Source organism: Engystomops pustulosus, chromosome 2, assembly GCF_040894005.1.
Source record: "Engystomops pustulosus chromosome 2, aEngPut4.maternal, whole genome shotgun sequence".
NCBI lineage: Eukaryota > Metazoa > Chordata > Amphibia > Anura > Leptodactylidae > Engystomops > Engystomops pustulosus.
Window position 1 is genome coordinate 228,093,390 of NC_092412.1, and position 23,730 is coordinate 228,117,119.

The following is a 23,730-nucleotide window of genomic DNA, read 5'->3' on the forward strand; positions in this document are numbered from 1 at the left end:
TGGGCACACAAAAGGGATGAGAACGGAAGGAATGAAATTTTGATTTTCCAGCTCCGTTTTCACATGTTTGGATTTGGAGTGCCATGTCATGTTGGCAGGGCCCGTGAGGTGCCAGTGCAATAGAAACCCCCAATAAATGATACCATTACGGAAACTAGACCCCTCAAAGAATTTATCGGTGGTTGTGGTGAGCATTTTAACCCCCGACACGCTGGTCAAAATTAAATGCAAAGTAAATGGTGCAGAGTAAAAATTGCGTTTTTATCTCAAAAATGTCATTTTAGTGCCTCATATACTGTGCCCAACCCATGCCACTTTAGACAAACACCCCAAAAATCATTCTGCGGGTTGTCCTGAGTACAGCAATACCACACATGTGCCAATAATTTACAGACTGGGCACACAGAAGGGATGAAAACGGAAGGAGTGAAATTTAGATTTTCCAGCTCCGTTTTCACATGTTTGGATTTGGAGTGCCATGTCATGTTGGCAGGGCCCGTGAGGTGCCAGTGCAATAGTAACCCCCAATAAATGATACCATTACGGAAACTAGACCCCTCAAAGAATTTATCGGTGGTTGTGGTGAGCATTTTAACCCCCGACATGCTGGTCAAAATTAAATGCAAAGTAAATGGTGCAGAGTAAAAATTGCGTTTTTATCTCAAAAATGTCATTTTAGTGCCTCATGTACTGTGCCCAACCCATGCCACTTTAGACAAACACCCCAAAAATCATTCTGCGGGTTGTCCCGAGTACAGCAATACCACACATGTGCCAATAATTTACAGGCTGGGCACACGGCAGGGGTCAGGAATAAAGAAGCACAATTTAGGTTTTCAAGCTTCGTTTTCACTAGATTGGTAATGGGGGGTACCCCCGAGGTACCAGTACAATAGAAACCCCCAAGTAGTGAACCCATTTTGGAAAGGGCACCCCTCAAAGAATGTATGTAGGTTTGTATGAGCATTTTAACCACTAAGGTGCTGGCTCAAATGTAATACAAAGTGAGTAGTGCAGAGAAACAATTGTATTGCAATTTATCAAATATGCCATTGAAGTGACAAAAGTATTTTGCCCAACTCATGCCACTTTAGACAAACACCCCAAAAATCATTCTGCGGGTTACCCCGGTTAGGGCAATACCCCATAGGAGGCAATAATCTGTAGGATGGAGACACGACAGGGCTCAAAAGGGAATAACTTGTTGGAGCACAGACATTGTACTTTTTTTTTTCTTTTTGGCATCATGAAAGATTTGTAGATGGCAATAGGGGCCAGTACAGTAGAAACCCCTAAGAACTGACCCTATTTTGGAAACTACACCCCTCCATGAATTAATCTAGGGGTATAGTTAGCATTTTAACCCCACAGGTGGACCCCTGAAAAAGTGCATAATGGATAGTGCATAGTAAAAAATATCCATTATGTCATTTTGTGCCCAGCTGCTGCCACGGGAGACAAACACCCTAAAAATCATGATGCATGTTTTCCCGGGTAAAGCATACGGGACAGTAATCTACAGGCTGGGCACATGGCAGGGCTTAGAAGGGAAGATGCGGCATGCGGCATGATGTATAAGCTGTGCGTCAGGGTAACAACAGGGTACTCTAAAAATCCAGGGATGTATGATAAATTCGGAAGCAATCTTTCATACATAACCCTGGTTTTTCTGGGCATGTCTCACAGTGATGAATGGTGTCCTTCCTAATGCCATTTTTGGAGCACACCCTGCACCTCTTTTGTGACCTTCCCTTGCTGGCTGATTGGGGAACTACTCCTGGAAAGTGCTGCCCTGGTACAATACGTGATGTGGCCTCACTTCCAGATGTGCTAGCACTCTCCCCTTCCTGGTCTCCAAAAAGAAAGTACTTTATTACCACCTCTTGAAATTCCAGGAAAGTTCCCCTCTGGCCGGCATATCGATGCAGCACATAAGCATTATACAATGCCATCTGCATGATGTGCACGGCCAGCTTCTTGTACCACACCCTCGACTTCCGCATGGCATTGTACGGCTGAAGCACCTGGTCAGACAAGTCCACCCCTCCCATGTATTTATTATAATCTAAAATACAGTCTGGCTTGGGGGCTTCTGCACTGGCACCTCGTACTGGGACAGGGGTGGTGGTGTGCTCATGTATTGTGGTTAATACAAGGACCTCTCTCTTGTCCTTGTACTTAACACACAGTACAGAGTCGCTGCATAGTGCCCTGCTTTCGTGCCTTTTAAGTTTTTGCCCAAGCAGCGACTTAGGGAGACCTCTCTGATTTCTGCGTACAGTGCCGCATGCCGCAGTATTTCTGGAAGTGAGGCACTTGAACAGGGTGGTGCTGGTGTAGAAATTGTCCAGGTAGATGTGGTATCCCTGGTCCAGCAGTGGGTGCACTAAATCCCACACTATCTTCCCTGTAACACCCAGGAAGGGGGGGCATTCTGGGGGCACTATAGTGGAGTCCTTCCCTTCATATACCCTGAACTTGTATGTGTACCCTGATGAACTTTCGCACAGCTTATACATCTTCACACCATACCTTGCCCTCTTATTGGGCAGGTACTGGCGGAATTGAAGTCTCCCTTTGAATTGTACCAGGGACTCGTCTATGCTCACATGTTTGGCGGGAGTATATGCCTGGGCAAACTTGGCACTAAAATGATCTAATATGGGCCTGACCTTAAATAACCGATCATAACTGGGGTCACCTCTGGGTGGGCACTGTGTGTTGTCAGTGTAGTGCAAAAACTTATGGATGGCTTCAAAGCGCATCCTGCTCATTGCCATGCGGAACATGGGGGTGTGGTACAGTATGTCTGTGCTCCAGTAGTCCCTGATTGAAGGCTTCTTTACTATCCCCATAAGGAGTATTATGCCCCAATCAGAGCCGGATTAAAGGGGGGGCGCACGGGGCGAGTGCCCCGGGGCCCCCACCACTTCGCCCCCTTAAATGGGCCCCCACCAAGTGTGGCGATTCGGGCGTTCCATTGCCCGCAATCGCCCACTCAGTGCTCCGATATTTATACCGCTTGTCGCGCGGTAGCGGCGGCTGCCAGTACATGTGTGTCTATGGCAGCCGCCATAAAACACAGCGCACGGGATGTCGGCTTCGCCGTGCGGGCGGCGCGGAGTGTGACGTCACACTCCGCGCCGCCTGCAGGAGGATGCAGATATCCCGTGCGCTGTGTTTTATGGCGGCTGCCATAGACACACATGTTCTGGCGGCATCCCGAAAGAGGAGCAGGAGGTCGCCGCGCATCGTGGGAACGGGAGGTGAGTACAGATTTATTATTTTACTGGGGACTTGTTATGAATTATGGGGGGGCTGTATTTATAACTGCTGGGCTGTATATTCATGAAAGGCTACTGTATATTCATGGGGGGTTGCTGTTTATTGGGGTGGCTACTGTATATTATTGGGGGGCTGTATATTCATGGGAGGCTACAGTATATCATTCGGGGGCTGTATGTATGACTTGGGGGCTGTTTATTCATGGGGGACATACTGTATATTATTAGGGGTTTATGTATAACTGGGGGGGTCTCTATATTTATGGGGGGCTGCTGTATATTACCGGGGGGCTGTAGATATAACTGGGGGCTGTATATTCATAGGGGGATGCTGTATACTATTGGGGGCTGTATGTATAACTGGAGGGCTGTACATTCATGGGAGGCTGCTGTATATTATTGGGGGGGGGGGTGTATGTATAAATGGGGGGCTGCTGTATATTACGGGGGGGCTGTAGGTATAACTGGGGGCTGTATATTCATAGGGGGATGCTGTATACTATTGGGGGGCTGTAATTATAACTGTGGGGGCTTTATATATCACCAGAGGGCTGTATAAATAACAGCAGGCTATATATATATAACTTGGGGGCTGTACATATTAATTACTGAGGGATGTATGTTTATGAATTACTCTGGGTTGTATCTATTAATTACTGGGGGCTTTATATCTAATACTGGGGGATGTATATATTATTACAAGGGACTGTATATCTATTAATTACTGGGGGAATGTATACAATAATTACTATGGAATGTACATTTATATATTACTGGGGGCTGTAGACATCTATGTCAGATTGTGCGATCATGGACCCATTTACATTTTTGTGCATGATGCCTAAGGGGGAAACGTGTCTTACATGGATTACTGACTAAGGGGGGACCCTACCTATTCTATGGATGCTAAATGTGTACCCTGTATGGGCTTCATTCTGTAGAGGGGCCCCCACCCGGTTTTGCGCCCAGGGGCCCCCACCAATCTTAATCCGGCCCTGGCCCCAATACTTGTGCATCTCTGCTGCAGTGACAGGGGTCCACCTGTAGGGTTGTGCATAAAAGGACGTGGGGTTTTGGGCAATATGTTGTGCAGCGTAGAGATTTGTCTGAAATATAATAATATTCAGCAGCGCCTCATCAAAAAAAAACTTAAAAAAGTCCACAGCTCTGAGCCCTGTCGTGTCAAAGTTAATTCCAGGATGGCCCGTAAAGTCAGGGACCTGAGGGGTATAATTATCTGGGGCTACCCATGTGGGGTCAGTGGAAGCCCCAGACGCTTCTCCTGCAGAAGTCCCAGAAACTTCTCCTGCAGAAGTCCCAGGCACCTCTCCTGCAGAAGTCCCAGGCACTTCTCCTGCAGAAGTCCCAGGCACTTCTCCTGCAGAAGTCCCAGGCACTTCTCCTGCAGAAGTCCCTGGAACCCTACGGCGCCTTCTTGGGGGTCCTTCCAGGTCACTAGAAGATGAGCAGGAGGATGATGATAAGTAAAAGGGACCATCATCCCCACTAGCTGACTCGGTGTCAGAGGCAAGCATGTTATATGCCTCCAACACGGTGTACGTCTTCCGAGACATTGCACACAAAAAAAATAGAGAACTAGAAAAATTAGATAATGTGCACCAAACTACACGGATAAACCGTCTAGCAGGCACACAAAAAAAAAAAAATATAATGCACACCAAACTACACGGACAAGCCGCACAGATGGCACACACAAAAAATAATGTGCACTAAACTACACGGACAAGCCGCACAGATAGCACACAAAAAAAAAAAGAGAATGCACACCAAACCACACGGACAAGCCGCACAGATGGCACACAAAAAATAATGCGCACTAAACTACACGGACAAGCCGCACAGATAGCACACAAAAAAAATAATGTGCACTAAACTACACGGACAAGCCGCACAGATAGCACACAAAAAAAAAAAGAGAATGCACACCAAACCACACGGACAAGCCGCACAGATGGCACACAAAAAATAATGCGCACTAAACTACACGGACAAGCCGCACAGATAGCACACAAAAAAAATAATGTGCACTAAACTACACGGACAAGCCGCACAGATAGCACACAAAAAAAAAAAGAGAATGCACACCAAACCACACGGACAAGCCGCACAGATGGCACACAAAAAATAATGTGCACTAAACTACACGGACAAGCCGCACAGATAGCACACAAAAAAAAAAAGAGAATGCACACCAAACCACACGGACAAGCCGCACAGATGGCACACAAAAAATAATGCGCACTAAACTACACGGACAAGCCGCACAGATAGCACACAAAAAAAATAATGTGCACTAAACTACACGGACAAGCCGCACAGATAGCACACAAAAAAAAAAAGAGAATGCACACCAAACCACACGGACCAGCCGCACAGATGGCACACAAAAAATAATGCGCACTAAACTACACGGACAAGCCGCACAGATGGCACACAAAAAATAATGCGCACTAAACTACACGGACAAGCCGCACAGATAGCACACAAAAAAAATAATGCGCACTAAACTACACGGACAAGCCGCACAGATAGCACACACAAAAAAAGAGAATGCACACCAAACCACACGGACAAGCCGCACAGATGGCACACACAAAAAGTAGCTACGTACGGGTACACCTACGGCGCTCTGAAAAAAAATATTACCAGGCACCGAAAAAAAACCTATGTGCACCGCGCAAAAAGGCGCTACAAATGCACCTAGCTTGCCCTAAGACAAACTAACTACCGCTAAGACTGCTAAAGATTCTGTGCAGCGCTATTCACACGGCGCACTGAAAAGTGCGTCCAGTGCAGAACAACGCTAACACAGCGCACTGAAAAGTGCGTTTGGGTTCAGAAGGACAAGACAGGGAAAAACGGAAGACACGTGGGATCACACAAGGCGATCACACAGGGAACACACAGGACACAGGAAAAAACAGATAGGATGGGAATTTGTAGGGAACAATAGGGATCAGATAAGGATCAGAACACTATTTATAGTGTAAAAGTGTATTTTGGTGCACACAGTAACGCTCTTTCCTCTCTCCAGCGATACCAAACCAAAATGGTGCCGCTGGAGGAAGAGGAAGGGGCTAAAACCACGTTTTTCAGCCCAAAATCGCTGTAATTGGCCAGTCAGGTTTGACTGGCCAATCACGGCGATCGGCGGGCGGGACCGATTTGATTGGTCGGGTGACGGAGACAGGAACTCCTCCTGCCTCTGTCACCCAATTCTCGTCCCGATGTCACCACGTCGCGAGACGTGGTGACAATTCTAAAATCCTATGCGCTCGCGCCGTAGCTGTACTGCGCTGAGCGCTAATCGTCGGAAGCTGCGCAGTACAGCTACGGCGCGGAGCGCTAAGGTGTTAAGGAGAACCTGTCACATTGGAAGCCCTTCACAAACTCCAAACAGTGCCTTATTGACCACTTTCCAAGTTTGCCTTAGGTGTTTTTATAGTTTTGATGCTATGCAGCATTTCTCCAAAAATTACCTTTATTCATGTTCTGTGTCCTCTGAGATCCAGTCAAGGAGGGAGTCACGTTTAGACTCCTAACCCTTCCCACTTCTTGGATATCACTGTCTTGCTCGGGAAGATCCTCGTTCAGAGTAGGCGCTGAGTTCGGCACTGGCCCAGTGCATACTCGGCTAGCGCAGGTGCCAGGCGTGTACAATGCCACAAAATGACACCTCCCCTTTATTTTTTAGGTCTGTGCAATCACAGAGATACCAAATTAGAAACTTTTAAAATTAAAACCTTTTGTACAAAAATAATTTCTTCCTTTTTTTCATACTTGTATGGACCTGTGTACAGTGTCATTTTTTGCCTGATGAGATTTTTATTACTACAATTTTGGTGGACTTTACAACTTTTTGATCACTTTCTATTCAAATTTTTATGTTTTGCAAAATTGAAAAAATTTAACCTGTGCCGAAGTGCAGGCGGGGAGCCATGAAGCAGGATGGGTGGGCGGGGAGGCCATGCAGGGGGGTGGGTGAGCTGGGAGGCGGCTCGGTTGCGCATGGAGATGGGCGAGGAGGCGTTCACCTGTGCCTGGTGGCAGATGCCCTTTAACGGTGCTCTCTGATGTATTATTACTATTACTTTTATCCCCATGTATTATGCACTGCTGATAACCTTTACTTTATCTTTTTATCTTATTATTAGGGGAACTGCCTTTGTCCCTTGCCGCCTGCACCAATCAAATAGATATTGTCCAATATCTCCTACAGAACCAGTACTCTCCAGCCAATATCGCTGCCAGGGACTCTTTTGGGAACACAGTACTTCACGCCTTGATTGACATTGCGGACAATACAATAGAAAATACTAAGTTTGTCACTAAAATGTATGGAGAAATTTTGGTGTTGGGAGCACAGATTAAACCATCTCTAAGACTGGAAGATATTGCAAATAAGAAAGGTTTAACCCCTCTGACCTTAGCGGCCAAAACAGGGAAAATTGGGGTAAGTGGCACAACCATGGCTGGTCAATAGACGCCAAAATTAATTTCTAGTTTAACAGAGTCTGTTTTTCTGCATGGTGATAAATTCATTATGGTTCTATGGAAAATAGCGCTGAAAAATAATAATGATGATATTACACACAGATATAAACACACAGACCGCTAATGTCCCTAATGTCGTACAGAATTTTCCCCTAGATCTACCTAGGTTTTAAGATCAAACACCACTCTCCTTTACTATGTCTATAAATATCCCTATTAAAAACTATAAAAATCTGTATCACCATCTCTAACAGAACAGGAAAGTACTAGGACCTAGAAACGATTCGTTTAAGTATAATCAAGTTGGGGGAGATTTATTTTGGGGGAGAGCAGAACTATTCTAGTTGCCCATGGGGACCAATCAGAGCTCAGCTTTCATTTTCCCACAGGAGTTTATAAAATGAAAGCTGTGCTCTGATTGGTTTCCATTAGCAACTAGACAAGTTTTACCTCAGACGCTTCCGATAAATCTTTCCCATAGATTCCTTCCAGTGTTTATTTAACCTGTTAATTGCCACATTGCTACATCTGTACACAAGAATTAAGGGAATAAAACGCACAGAACTTGCATACACATGTAAATGCTGCCAATAAGACCACAACAATTAAATGTTTTCTACTATATCGTGTTGTATATCTCATGTGCACATAGTAACGACTGTTTATGTGCTTTTAGGTTTTCGCTTATATTCTCAGGAGAGAAATAAAGAACCCAGAGTGCAGGCATCTTTCCAGAAAGTTCACTGAATGGGCCTATGGGCCTGTCCATTCTTCTCTATATGATCTTTCTGGTGTAGACACAACAGAAAATAACTCAGTGCTAGAGATCATCGCTTACAGCAGTGAGACACCGGTAAGTGGTTTTGGCCAGAGTATGACTTACCTCATAGAAAGCATGTCGCTTTTAATGGGGGACAATCTAGTTTAGGGGAACCCAAACTAGTAAACATCATAACATCATATAGAATTGTAAATGTGAGATACAGTGTGTTGGTCAACAAAGGTATCGGGGATTCTATGAGACAGATATATGGGTGACTCTATGGTAAGTACCTTGTAGAACAGATACTTGGTTGATAATGTAACTTGTGTATCCATTCTCTTCAGAATCGTCATGACATGCTGCTGGTGGAGCCTCTCAATAAATTGTTACAAGACAAGTGGGATCGTTTTGTCAAGCGGATCTTCTACCTGAACTTCTTGACCTATGTGATCTATATCATTATCTTTACCATAGCTGCCTATTACAGACCGGTTGTGGGCAATGTAAGTTCCCTATTTTTGAAAACTTATGATGAATAAGCCAAAGACACAAAGTCTGTTCTGAAATGGATGCTTTCATGTTATCATCTGCTCAGCTTCTGAGATCCTAGCTTCCAACTTTATAATGTTTCAAGCTTTGGGTTTTTTTTGTAATGAAAAGCTCTAAATTACCTGTATGGAAGATCATTAAAAAGACAGCATTCTGGCTACCAGAAACTACCACTAGATGGAGCTAAAACATACTGGATAAGGCTGTAGCTCAATAACAACATCATTTTAGTTATAGCTGCTAGTAACCATATAATAACGTAGATGTGAACCTTCTATGCCACTAAACTAAATACGTTTGAGGCTACTCCTCAATAAAAATAGATCCTATGAGTAAACAATGTGTGAGGAGCTTAGTCTCCAAAGATGTACCCACAGTCACAAAGTTGATATTAAATAGAAAGTTGCTCAACTCTCCTTAAAATTGATGTAGATATATTATTTGGGTCTCCCCACCTTCGAAATTGACATGAAGGACCTTTTTTCACCAAAAAGGAATCGTCCTCTCACAGCCAATCTCCTGCGCCGTTATTTACACTGCGTTTTCTCCATACTCCTCCAACACAGTTAACGGCATCCACTGAGGGCTATAAGAACATACTCACACAACATAGTGCAGATTATCCCAGTATTCTCATTAAAAAAATTGTTATATTTCCATATGCTTAAAAAAATCGAGTTAAAATGTGCACAGAATAAAATCAACTGTGTTAGACGCCAACAACATGTGTTAACAGCCAACCTTAGTGAGTGCATCTTAAATAGTTTACTAAAGCTAGAATACTGGGGCTCAATAAAACTATCGTATTTTTCGGACTATAAGGCGCACAAAAAATCCTTTGATTCTCTCAGAAATCAAGGGTGCGCCTTATAGTCCAGTGCGCCTTTTATATGAACCGCACTTACAGACAACAGCTGCCACAGGTCTGCCACCTGCTGGTCATTCATCCTTATAATCCGGTGCGCCTTATAATCTGGTGCGCCTTATATATGAACCTAGACTTTTTAGCAGGCATTTATTGATGGTGCTCCTTATAGTCTGAAAAATATGTTATACACTATTCAATGCAGTAGAATAAAACTTCAGGATAATAAATGATTACATTACATTTTAATTCCAGACCCAGTGTTACAATGTCTAATGTCTTTGCACTGTATTTGTCAGCCCCCATTCCCTGTAGATAGTAAACTTCGTGCCACTGGAGAGACAATCACTGTGATTGGAGGAGTCTACTTCTTTATTAGAGGGGTAAGCCAAATCTTCCAGCCATTTGTAATTGATGGACTGACTTGTAGTAAGAATTATCATAGGAATAAAGAAACTATTTTACATCTAATATTTGGAATGATATTTGCATTTTAGTTAAAATTTCCATGTGTCAGAAATTTCTTGCATTTAAAGTAAAGTGAGAGAGGCTGAAGGTGCACCGGACCTCCCAGCCACGCCTATAGTGCACCGAAATGTTTATTTACATTGATAAAATGTAGTCCTTTTCTTTTGCATTCATACAATAATATAGATTGTTTGGTTCCCCTAGATCCAGTACTTCATGCAGAGACATCTGTCCTTGAAGACGCTGTTTGTGGACTCCTACAGTGATGTCTTGTTGTAAGTCCTCATTTCTTTTATTCAACGTGTGCAGCAAACAGCAGATGAAACGCTAAATTGTCATAGAGAATTCACATTTAAGTGCAAGCGTTTTCAATTAATTACCTATTACTAGAAAAATTTAGATTTGTGGGGGAAAATTCAAGGTCTTGTCTGGTGATCTGATCACTTCATGGGGCATAAAACACTCCTACACATCAGGTTGTTGGGGCTTTGTATGGTTATTTTCTCTCCTCTCATTAAAGGGATTCTCTGCTTTGAATAATTAATTGTAGTTAGAAATGTTTTTCAAAAATATGCTGATCAAAAAGTTCACCTTTAAAGACACCAACATGTTGGGAAACATGGCAGTTTCTGTTTCATCTCCCTAGAGCACCACCAGAGGAAAAATAAAGCATTTTTCCATTCAAAGAAAACCTGTCATCAGGGAGGTCATTTTTACCTGAAGACATTTTCCAATAGCCTATGGCATGTTCATTTAAAAAATGCCTATGAATAAATCCAGTGCTTTTAATTAATTATTTTACATTACCTGGCTCTCTGCCAGAAGCGTGTGGTGAGTCCTGGGGGGGGGGGGGGGGAGGGCAGTTCAAACGACACAAGTTATCTTCTCCTTAATCCCTCCTCCTCTACTGCTCACTCAGGGAGAAGGGTAAAGGATGAGTAAGGAGGAGGGATTGAGGAGAAGACGACTTATACCATTCGAACTGCCCCCCCCCCCCCAACTCACCACATGCTGCTGGCATAGAGCCAGGTTATGTAAAATAATCAATTAAAAAACACTGAATTTATTCATGTTGGAGACAAATGCATTTTTTTTATGTCAATTGATGTTGGAACCTGTCACCAGGTAAAAATTATCTACCTGATGACAGGTTCCCTTTAACCAATGGTTTTTATCTGTGTTAGACAAAATAGGTCTCCCAGATACTCTTTGTGACTGTGCTATTGTCACAAAGGAATCTGCATACAGCCCCCCCCCCCATCCCAATCAGGGCTGGCGCCAGTACTGCGCATACCTGAGCAAATGCCAGGGCCCAGAGCTGCTAGGGGGCACATAAGGCTTTACATAAGGAATACATGGGGGGCTGTATCTAATGAATCCATGGGAGTGAGGGGCTTTATATAAAATAACCATGAGAGGGCTGTTTGGGATGATAAACTAGGGAATATTTGATGGAACAGGAGACTGTTTTAGTTTCTGAACTTATAATGCCGCCACATGAGTTCACTGCAAAGGGGCCCACTGAGGTTCTGTCGCCCAGGGGCCTACTGAAACCTGGAGCTGACTCTCATTATTCAAAGTAGACAAGTACTTTGAATATTTTAAGCTATAGTAGGAGTAGCGGGGAGAAGATACATTGATGCAAGTGGAGGTACGTCTAAAAATGTTTGTTGCTGGAAGTATCTGGGAAGTACTTGTAGGACCAGTCATGATTGGGGCCCCAAACACATTGACCCTATTGCTGTCTCTGTAATCTGACCCTGATGACATCAGTTTTTCTCTTGCTTTCTTCCAGCTTTGTCCAGTCACTCTTTGTCTTGATATCCACTTTCTTGTACTTTCTTGGGAGACATGAATATGTGGCGTTCATGGTGATCTGCTTAGCAATGAGTTGGATCAATGTCCTGTACTTCACAAGAGGCTTCCAGCAAATGGGAATCTATTCAGTGATGATTGAGAAGGTCGGTGACATACTCTTCATGTTTGCTCTGTCCACAAGCTTAACATTTACCCAGATGGATTGGCTAAATGTTAATGACAGTACAATGAAGTCTCTACAGGTTGTCATTTCCTTTTTTTATGTCAGTTTTTTCCAAGATTGGAGGCGTTGTGGTAGGAATCTGTGTAAAATACCCTGTTAACACTGAACTAGTGATATGTCTGCTAGGAGGTGCCACCTACATTCATATAACTGCAATACCCTGAGCACAAAACAGCCCGAAAGTACGTACAGCACCCAGGAAGCCTAGGTAAAATGTCTGCTCCCATGATAATTACTGTCTTGGAAATCTCCACTGTCCTAACTGTAGGCAGCATGTTATAGAGCAGGCGAGGCTGAGCAGATTGTACAAAGTGTCCTATCCGCAGGAAGCATGTTATAGAGTAGGAGGAGCTGATAAGATTCTACATAGTGTTCAGTCTGCAGGCAGGATGTTATAGAGCAGGAGGAGCTGAGTAGATTGTACGTAGTGTCCTATCTGCAGGCAGCATGTTATAGAGCAGAAGGAGCTGAGAAGATTGTACATAGTGTTCTATCTGCAGGCAGCATGTTATATAGCAGTAGGAGCTGAGCAGATTGTACACAGTGTCCTATCTTCAGGCAGTATGTTATAGAGCAGGAGGAGCTGAGTAGATTGTACATAGTGTCCTATCTGCAGGCAGTATGTTATAGATCAGGAGGAGATGAGTAGACACTAACATCCTCCATGATATGAACCTCCTATTCCCACTTTTCTTTCCTGTACCAGTTCTTTGGAATGCACTACTTTTTACAATAAGGTTACTTTTCAAAGTTTATGTCTTTTAGGTAGGCCATTCCATTTTCCACTTGCCACTTTCTGTTACTGATCCTGATCTTTCCTTCAATATTATATTTCACAGACCTTGTATCCTGACTTGTTTGAATTGACTTTTTGCATGTAATGTCTGTGCTTGTAAAGTGCCTCAGAAAGTTTTTATTCTATATCACTAAAGATGATAATTACTACTGCTTTGCAGATGATTCTACGGGATATGCTTCGCTTCATGTTTGTCTATATTCTATTTCTCATTGGGTTTGCAACAGGTATGAATTACTATTTAATATTTTTTTTACTAAAACATCTGTTCACCCTCAAGTTAATGTGCCATAGTTTATTCCAGAATTTGTCTACAAAATTTAGGCCATAAAAGTGACATTTACAGACAATATAAGTGACTACAGGTGCAGAAACAATGGTGGGACTGGAGCATTGTGAGTCGGTCTTGAGCTTTCCCCTGCCGACACACATTGTGATGGATGTACTATGAGGCTCTGGTGTCCTATTATATTGGAACAAATCTCCTGCCTGGCATAGAATTGTGTATAGATATTATAGGGACTATATCTAACTTACACAGGTTGTTATATATATATATATATATATATATATATATATATATATATATATATATGTGTTTGTAGTAGTGATGGGAATTATAGCTCTTCTTAGTGAGCTGGATCATTAGGCTTTGCTTACAAAGAATAGCCGGCTCTTCTGGCTTCTGAACAGCTCCCTATTATATGTATAATAGGCAGCCGCAGTCCAGCCAGTCACCCCATTCCACACCACTTTTAACCCAATTGTATCGGCTTAAAGGGGGGCGTGGTGAGCTAGTTAGGGGAGAGGTTAAGAGAGCCATTGGCTCACTGAGGGGACCGGCTCCTGTCATTCAGATAATAGAGCCGGCTCTTTTACACATCCCTAGTAGGTGCATCAATATCAATATAATATGCATAACATAAAAAGAAATCAAGGAAATGCATATAATTAGTGGTAAGTGGACCCAGGAGGGTTCAGCTGGACCTGGAATAATAGTCCGGTTCTGTCACTCAAACACAAACACACCGCTAACACCTGTGATTGGTGCTGGCGGATTTGTCAGCGGTATTGAAAGGGTTAACAACTGGCAGCATTTATAGGGTGTTAGCAGTGGGTGTGAAAAGCTGGTTAATGGGCTGCTCAGCTTTCCAGGGTGAGCCTGCTCCTGAACCTGAATTTCTGGCTGAAGTCCAAGGCAATATTGGACACAAATCTGAATAGTTGCAGTTCGGGTCCAGTCATCACTACCTATGATGCAAATAGATGATGTGGTCTGGGTCCAGTGCTACCATATGTCTTATTATTTTCTGTCAGTGTTAGCAGTAAAGCAAAATCTGGGTATTCAAGATGATCATATATTAAAGGCACAAGTGGCCATGTAAGACAACCACTGGCCTCATGACTGAACAGCCCCCAACGATAATGCACTGTGCCTCGATTCCTTAAGATTGTGCGCCCGATATCCTGCATGTGTCGCTTCCCCCCTCAGGTCCAACAGAGTTCACCTTCTTCTTCCTGGTGCATGTAAGTGCATTGTCTTGCGACACAATTTGAATCTTAAATCCCGCGCTCAGTCTGAATCAGTCGGATCTTCCGGCGGCGCCCCCCCCCCCCCATTTCTGTTGCATGGAAGCCAGCACCGTTGTGCCACAATTCGATTGCGTGCGACACAATCCCGGTGCAAACCCTTGTTAAATACCTGTCAAAGCTGCGCAAATCCCGAAACTGCCAAACAATCTGACGAAAGTGCGATCCGCGACCCTTAGTAAATGAGCCCTAGTGGCCCTCATCAAAACAAGTGCAAATTGCACTATATGTGCGAACACTTTAATAAATGTGGGCCAATAATATTTCTGGGCCGTTGTGTTCAAGCTGCTTATAATGGTCACTATTTGCCATTGCTGAATGCGGGGGTGACTGGTGCAGTTGTACCAGGGTGCATATATTGGAGATACATGGAGGGTGCATGTAAGTGCCTGGAAACTAACACTGGAGTAATTTTTCATTCTGTCTGGCAGCGCTGGTAACGCTTATTGAAGATGGTGATGGCAGGAATGAAAATAGCACGTGTTTTGCTAAACGCTGCTGTAAAGCTGATTCTGCATCATACAACAGTCTATACTACACATCCCAAGAACTATTCAAGTTCGCCATAGGAATGGGAGATCTGGAGTTCACAGAGAACTACAAGTACAAGACCGTATTCATCTTTCTGCTCATAATCTACGTCATTCTCACCTACATCCTCCTGCTCAACATGCTCATCGCCCTGATGGGGGAGACAGTAAATAAGATCGCCCAGGAGAGCAAAGGCATCTGGAAGTTACAGGTAGTTTCACTTAAGATCTTCATTCCTTTAATTACATTTTGTTGTTTATTTGGTTTAATGCATTTTCTTATGTATTTAAAGGACATCTACTATCATATTACCGATGGTAGATGGTCCAAGTTACCTTATGGGCTTACTGCCAGTGTTTTTTTATTTTTAGGGCTTCCGAATAAGAAGAAAAAAAAAATAAAAAAAATGTGTAAATGAGTCTGAGGTGCTCAGGCTGACATCTTCTAAGAGCCTAATGGCTCTGCCGCCCATAAATTATGCATGCGCCCCCCACTCACCACTCGCCATTTCTGGTCCTGTCCGCTCTTTCCAGACAACTGGTGACGTCAGCCGCCTGCCTGCAAATGTCGCAAATGTGCAAGGAATGGTGTTCTGGTCGGGCAGGACCAGAAGTGCATATTGAGCTGGGGAGGGGTGGGGGGGGGGGGGTGTTCTGATCCTTCTAATAATAGCAAACTATACTCCATGCACCACATGAGATCACAGCAGCCTCCATGGAGTAGAAGTCCATGGAGGCTGCTGTGACTTCATGTGGTCAGATACATGCATGGGGTACAGTTTGCTATTGTTAAGAGGCTAAAGGACCCAAGATGATGTCACTCTGGTCACATGATATAAACTGTGACCAGTAAGGAGGCATAAGACATGAAGAGGATTATATGGGAGGGGCCAGATGACCAGGACACGCCTTCATATGATGCCAGGTAATATAAGATAAAAAGGTGATTTATGTGGATGTAAGCAAAAAAATGTTTAGCTAAAAGAAGGGAGTCAGTCAGTTAATAGAGCTCTATAGGAACCTGTCACTGGCTGTACATGTGCAGATGTGGTGACAGGTTACATTTAAGGAGGGCAGAGCCATAGGGCCCTCAGGCTCATTTAATTATTTTCATAAAGTTCTTCTCCAACTAATCTGATGGTAACTACACATTACTAAATGTGTGAAGTTCATGTGATCCAGCTGTTGTTCCTGCTTATGCTTACGTTGTCCCTATAATGAGTGCAATACTTGTAAAAGTCCTTACTTATTACAGAACAGTATTGTAAATGGTACATTGTGGGTGCGGACAGAGCAGACGCAAGATACATCATGGAAATTCATAGTCTGAGAGATCCTAATGACTAATGGGGGGTTATTTATCCTACGGCAGCTCCTTGTGATAGTTTTATGACAACCTTTGGAGGTTTGCTGCCTGACAGATTTATTAAAGTAGCTTTGAAAATTTTTTAAATCTCTCAGAATAATCGCAAAAAGAGTAAAATTATCACAAATGCAAATGCAACAGAGGTGGGAGCAGAGTAAAGTCACAATTTTTTTGGCGATAATTTAAAAAAGTAATACATTTGGCCATTATGTATGTGGAAAAGGCCCTTGCAATTTTTGGACTTTTTCTTGCAAAAAAATTCCTTTGCGATTTTTTTTTCTACTTTTTTACACAAAAAAGTCAATGATCAATAACCCACGTGGAGTCTATCATGCTCTCTTTATAGCATCCATTATCTTACCATATCCCCATCGTCCACGAAGTTAAACAAAATCTATGGGAGAGGCACCCAACCGAAACTCTGTTATCATAGTCTTATGTAGACAGAATATTCCAGGGTTTTGCAGCAGTAAAGGAGAACTGAATCTGAATATTTTCACATTCTGTCCAATAGTGATGCGTACAGACTCGTTACAATGCACTGTGGGACATGTAGCTGCATTTTTACTTTTTTTTGGGGGGGGGGGGGGGTTGCAAATTTGTTTTTGTCCATATGCTAATGTATATGTTTACCTTGCTTCGGGAGATATAATACAAGTTGTATACATTTTGGCAAGGAACATAAATTGTCTAAACTTCTATTGTTTTATTTCCAGAGAGCAATCACTATTATTGATATAGAAAAAAGCTTTGTCACCTACTTCACTAGTAGATACCGGTCTGGAAAATCTGTCCTGGTGGGACTGACCCCTGATGGAAAAGAGGATTACAGATGTTGTTTCAGGTAACAGAATTTTACATTATATTCTGATAACGCAACATTAATCATCAGATCTTTTTATGTGCATCTCTATTTCTATTCCAATGACTATATTGACAGATCGTGACCGCACATCCGGGGCTGTAATTGGTAACAAATATGGATGACACAACAAAAGTAATTCACAGTGTTTAATGGAAATATCTCAAACCGCTTTGTATAGACCACACTCCATTCTGATGACTTATGTATATGCCCTGTGGAAACTTTCAGCAGACCCTTCATTATCTCCAATACTAAAATTTTAACCACGGACCCTACCCTCTATGTTAATTTATATTCAGATACAGACTCTGATCCCAAACTTAAGAGGGTATACATAAGGCACAGTTAATGCACACTTCAGTCCTTATAGACAGTAACACTAGATTACACATTGTTGGGTTGAGTGAGTGGCCCCCATCTATCATGCCTTGTGTACCAGTTTTCTGACGTACAAAGCATGAAAATCTACAAATTCTGGGAGTATGCCATGAAATTTGCTACTTTGTGCTCCTATTTTTTTTCTAAAGAAACAAGGCGGGCCAGGCCGGGAAGACCGTCTATCCAAATTTAGCTTAACCTGTGCTAAAAAACAAATACAGGTTAAGGATGAAATCTATACCAGGTCGCATACTGGATACGCTAATGATTAGGATTGGCGCACAATACATCAGTCTTAATTAGAGATGAGCGAACATGCTCGTCCGAGCTTGATGCTCGGTCGAGCATTAGGGTACTCGAAACTGCTCGTTACTCGGACGAATACTTCGCCCGCTCGAGAAAATGGCAGCTCCCGCCGTTTTGCTTTTTGGCGGCCAGAAACAGAGCCAATCACAAGCCAGGAGACTCTGCACTCCACCCAGCATGACGTGGTACCCTTACACGTCGATAGCAGTGGTTGGCTGGCCAGATCAGGTGACCCTGGGATAGACTAGCCGCTGGCCGCGCTGCTCGGATCATTCTGTCTCTGGATGCCGCTAGGGAGAGAGCTGCTGCTGCTCAGGGAAAGCGTTAGGGTGTTCTATTAGCTTACTGTTAGGCAGGAGTGATTCTCAAAGAACCCAACAGCCCTTCTTAGGGCTACAATAACGTTCTACTTTTTTTATTTTAATTTGCATCTTTTACCATTTTGTGAGGAATTAGCAGGGGGACTTGCTACCGTTGTGTTTAGCTCTTAGTGGCACACATATCCATAGCAAAGACCGAAGTGGGAAAATTCAGTAGGGGTTGGATTTCTATTAGGCAATAACTCAGTGTCATCTCATCTGGCATAGTAGTGTGCTTCCTTTGATACTTGGCTAGAAAATAGCCATAGGAGAATACAAACAGCTTCTTGAAGCCTACAGTAGCGTTCTATATATTTGATTTCTGGTTGATCTGCTGGTGGCTGTAGTTTCTGCAGTGCATGTACTTGCCAATTTTGAGCAATTTGTAGTGAGACTTGCGACCGCTGTGTTCTGCGCTTAGTGGCGCACATATCCATAGCAAAGGCTGAAGTGGCAAAATTAAGTAGGGGTTGGATTTCTATTAGGCAATAACTCAGTGTCATCTCATCTGGCATAGTACTGTGCTTCCTTTGATACTTGGCTAGAAAATAGCCATAGGAGAATACAAACAGCTTCTTGAAGCCTACAGTAGCGTTCTATATATTTGATTTCTGGTTGATCTGCTGGTGGCTGTAGTTTCTGCAGTGCATGTACTTGCCAATTCTGAGCAATTTGTAGTGAGACTTGCGACCGCTGTGTTCTGCGCTTAGTGGCGCACATATCCATAGCAAAGGCTGAAGTGGCAAAATTAAGTAGGGGTTGGATTTCTATTAGGCAATAACTCAGTGTCATCTCATCTGGCATAGTACTGTGCTTCCTTTGATACTTGGCTAGAAAATAGCCATAGGAGAATACAAACAGCTTCTTGAAGCCTACAGTAGCGTTCTATATATTTGATTTCTGGTTGATCTGCTGGTGGCTGTAGTTTCTGCAGTGCATGTACTTGCCAATTCTGAGCAATTTGTAGTGAGACTTGCGACCGCTGTGTTCTGCGCTTAGTGGCGCACATATCCATAGCAAAGGCCGAAGTGGCAAAATTCAGTAGGGGTTGGATTTCTATTAGGCAATAACTCAGTGTCATCTCATCCGGCATAGTACTGTGCTTCCTTTGATACTTGGCTAGAAAATAGCCATAGGAGAATACAAACAGCTTCTTGAAGCCTACAGTAGCGTTCTATATATTTGATTTCTGGTTGATCTGCTGGTGGCTGTAGTTTCTGCAGTGCATGTACTTGCCAATTTTGAGCAATTTGTAGTGAGACTTGCGACCGCTGTGTTCTGCGCTTAGTGGCGCACATATCCATAGCAAAGGCCGAAGTGGCAAAATTCAGTAGGGGTTGGATTTCTATTAGGCAATAACTCAGTGTCATCTCATCCGGCATAGTACTGTGCTTCCTTTGATACTTGGCTAGAAAATAGCCATAGGAGAATACAAACAGCTTCTTGAAGCCTACAGTAGCGTTCTATATATTTGATTTCTGGTTGATCTGCTGGTGGCTGTAGTTTCTGCAGTGCATGTACTTGCCAATTCTGAGCAATTTGTAGTGGGACTTGCGACCGCTGTGTTCTGCGCTTAGTGGCGCACATATCCATAGCAAAGGCCGAAGTGGCAAAATTCAGTAGGGGTTGGATTTCTATTAGGCAATAACTCAGTGTCATCTCATCTGGCATAGTACTGTGCTTCCTTTGATACTTGGCTAGAAAATAGCCATAGCAATAGGATAGCATTGTTTGGTTTTAAAAACTCAAAAAAAAACAAAAAACACAAAAAAAAAAAAAAAACCACAAAAAAAAACAAAAAAAAGTAAAAAAAAAAATAAAGTTATAACTCTCATTTTAAAAATGTTTAACCCGAGGGCTAGGGGTAGAGGACGAGGGCGGGGACGTGGGCGTCCAACTACTGCAGGGGTCAGAGGCCGTGGTCCTGGGCGGGGTGAGACACCACCTGCTGATGAGGGAGCAGGGGAACGCCGCAGAGCTACACTCCCTAGGTTCATGTCTGAAGTTACTGGGACTCGTGGTAGAGCACTGTTGAGGCCAGAACAGTGCGAACAGGTGATGTCGTGGATTGCTGACAATGCTTCGAGCAATTTGTCCACCACCAGTCAGTCTTCCACGCAGTCCACCCATGTCACCGAAATCGCCACTCCTCCAGCTCCTGCACCTCAGCCTCCTCCCCCCCAGTCTGCCCCCTCCCAGGAAAATTTGGCATTTGAACCGGCATACTCTGAGGAACTGTTTTCTGGACCCTTCCCACAGTCACAAACCACTTGTCCGGTTGCTGCTGAGCAATTTTCCGATGCCCAGGTTTTCCACCAGTCACAGTCTGTGGGTGATGATGACCTTCTTGACGTAGTGGAAGTGTGTAAAGAGGTGTCCGACGATGAGGAGACACGGTTGTCAGACAGTGGGGAAGTTGTTGTCAGGGCAGGAAGTCCGAGGGGGGAGCAGACTGAGGGATCGGAGGATGATGAGGTGACAGACCCAAGCTGGGTTGAGAGGCCGGGTGAACACAGTGCTTCTGAGACGGAGGAGAGTCCTCGACCTGAACAGGTTGGAAGAGGCAGTGGTGGGGCCAGACGGAGAGGCAGGGCCAGAGCTGGTGCATCAGCGCCACTGTCAACTAGTGAAGCTCCCGTGGTGAGGGCTCTTGCGGCGAGGGCTAGATCTTCAGAAGTGTGGAGGTTCTTTAAGGAAACACCGGATGACCGACGGACTGTGGTGTGCAACATTTGCCAAACCAGGCTCAGCAGGGGTTCCACCACTACTAGCTTAACTACCACCAGTATGCGCAGGCATATGAATGCTAAGCACCCCACTCAGTGGCAACAAGCCCGTTCACCTCCGGCCGTGCACACCACTGCTCCTTCCCCTGTGTCAGCTGCTAGTCAGCCCCCTGCCCAGGACCCTGCCACAAAAACCCCATCGTCGCCTCCACGATCCTCCACAGCATCCACCAGCGTTCAGCTCTCCATACCCCAGACGCTGGAGCGGAAACGCAAATATAGTGCAACCCACCCGCACGCCCAAGCCCTTAATGTGCACATCTCCAGATTGCTTAGCCTGGAGATGCTGCCCTATAGGCTAGTAGAGACCGAGGCCTTTCGCAACCTCATGGCGGCGGCCGCCCCTCGGTATTCGGTCCCCAGCCGCCACTACTTTTCCCGATGTGCCGTCCCAGCCCTGCACCAGCACGTGTCAGACAACATCATCCGTGCCCTGACCAACGCCGTTTCTGACAAGGTCCACCTGACCACGGACACGTGGACGAGTGCTGCCGGGCAGGGCCACTATATATCGCTGACGGCACATTGGGTTAACTTGGTGGAGGCTGGGACCGAGTCTGACCCTGGGGCTGCTCATATACTGCCGACGCCGAGGATTGCGGGGCCTACCTCGGTCCAGGTGTTTCAGGCCTACTATGCCTCCTCCTCCTCCCACCCCTCCTCCACCTCCTCCTCCGAACTACCATCCGTGGGCACGGCGCCATCAGTCGGTAGCTCTAGGCACAGCAGCAGTGCCGTCGCTAAGCGACAGCAGGCGGTGCTCAAACTGCTGAGCCTAGGCGACAAAAGGCACACCGCCCAAGAGCTATTACAGGGCATCACGGCGCAGACTGATCTGTGGCTGGCACCGCTGAACCTCAAGCCGGGAATGGTTGTGTGTGACAACGGCCGTAACCTGGTGGCGGCTCTGCAACTCGGCAGACTGACACATGTGCCATGCCTGGCCCATGTGTTAAATCTGATAGTGCAGCGTTTCCTCAAGACATACCCCAATCTGTCTGATTTGCTCATGAAGGTGCGCCGCATCTGTGCGCATTTCAGGAAGTCCAGCCCAGATGCTGCCACTCTCAGGGCAGCGCAGCGCCGCCTCCAACTGCCCGCTCACCGACTGTTGTGCGACGTGCCCACGAGGTGGAATTCAACACTGACCATGTTATCCAGAGTTTACCAGCAGCGCAGAGCGATTGTAGACTGCCAGATGTCAACTTCCACCAGAACTGGTAGTCAGGTCAGTCAGCTTCCTCAAGTCTACAATGAGGAGTGGACGTGGATGTCTGATATCTGTCAGGTGCTGAGTAACTTTGAGGAGTCAACACAGATGGTCAGTGGCGATGCCGCCATCATCAGCCTCACCATCCCGCTGCTTGGCCTGTTGAAAAACTCTCTGGTCAGCATGAAGTCGGAAGCTTTGCGCTCGTCACAAGAGACGGGGGAAGAATATTCCCTTGTTGATAGCCAAAGCACCCTGAGGTCTGTTTCTCAGCGCATATCGGAGGAGGTGGAGGTGGAGGAGGATGAGGAGGAAGAGGAGGAGAATGTTGGCGAGACACAAGAGGGGACCATTGTTGAGTCCTTCACTGTTCAGCGTGTATGGGCAGAAGAAGAGGAGTTGGAGGAGTTGGAGGAGGAGGAAATGGACAGTCAGGCCAGTGAGGGGAGTGAATTCTTACGCGTTGGTACTCTGGCGCATATGGCAGATTTCATGCTAGGCTGCCTATCCCGTGACCCTCGCGTTCAAAGAATTTATTCCAGCACCGATTACTGGGTGTTCACTCTCCTGGACCCACGGTACAAGCAAAATCTTCCCACTCTCATCCCTGGAGAGGAAAGGAGTGTGAGAATGCATGAATACCAGCAGGCCCTGGTGCACAAGCTGAAACAGTATTTCCCTTCTGACAGCGCTAGCGGCAGAGTGCGTAGTTCTGCGGGACAAGTAGCGAGGGAGAGTAGGCGAGCAGGCAGCTTGTCCAGCACTGGCAAGGGTACGCTTTACAAGGCTTTTGCCAGCTTTATGTCACCCCAGCAAGACACTGTCACCTGTCCCCAGTCTCGGCAGAGTAGGGCTGATCTTTACAGAAAGATGGTGAGGGAGTACGTAGCTGACCATACCATCGTCCTAAATGATCACACAGCTCCCTACAACTACTGGGTTTCAAAGCTGGACATGTGGCACGAACTGGCGCTCTACGCCTTGGAGGTTCTTGCCTGCCCTGCCGCTAGCGTCTTGTCCGAGCGGGTTTTCAGTGCAGCTGGTGGCATCATCACCGAT

General features: G+C 44.9%; 1 protein-coding gene across 1 annotated transcript in view; it reads left to right on the forward strand.

Moving 5' to 3' along the window:
- Nucleotides 1-23,730, forward strand: part of TRPV1 (transient receptor potential cation channel subfamily V member 1) — a 39,738-nt gene that overhangs the window by 7,965 nt on the left and 8,043 nt on the right. Inside the window, exons 5-13 of the mRNA XM_072138419.1 lie at nt 7,460-7,758; nt 8,476-8,652; nt 8,907-9,065; nt 10,276-10,359; nt 10,649-10,719; nt 12,240-12,405; nt 13,442-13,508; nt 15,303-15,613; nt 17,484-17,611. Coding sequence (XP_071994520.1) covers nt 7,460-7,758; nt 8,476-8,652; nt 8,907-9,065; nt 10,276-10,359; nt 10,649-10,719; nt 12,240-12,405; nt 13,442-13,508; nt 15,303-15,613; nt 17,484-17,611 — 1,462 coding nt within the window. The remainder of the gene's footprint in view (nt 1-7,459; nt 7,759-8,475; nt 8,653-8,906; nt 9,066-10,275; nt 10,360-10,648; nt 10,720-12,239; nt 12,406-13,441; nt 13,509-15,302; nt 15,614-17,483; nt 17,612-23,730) is intronic.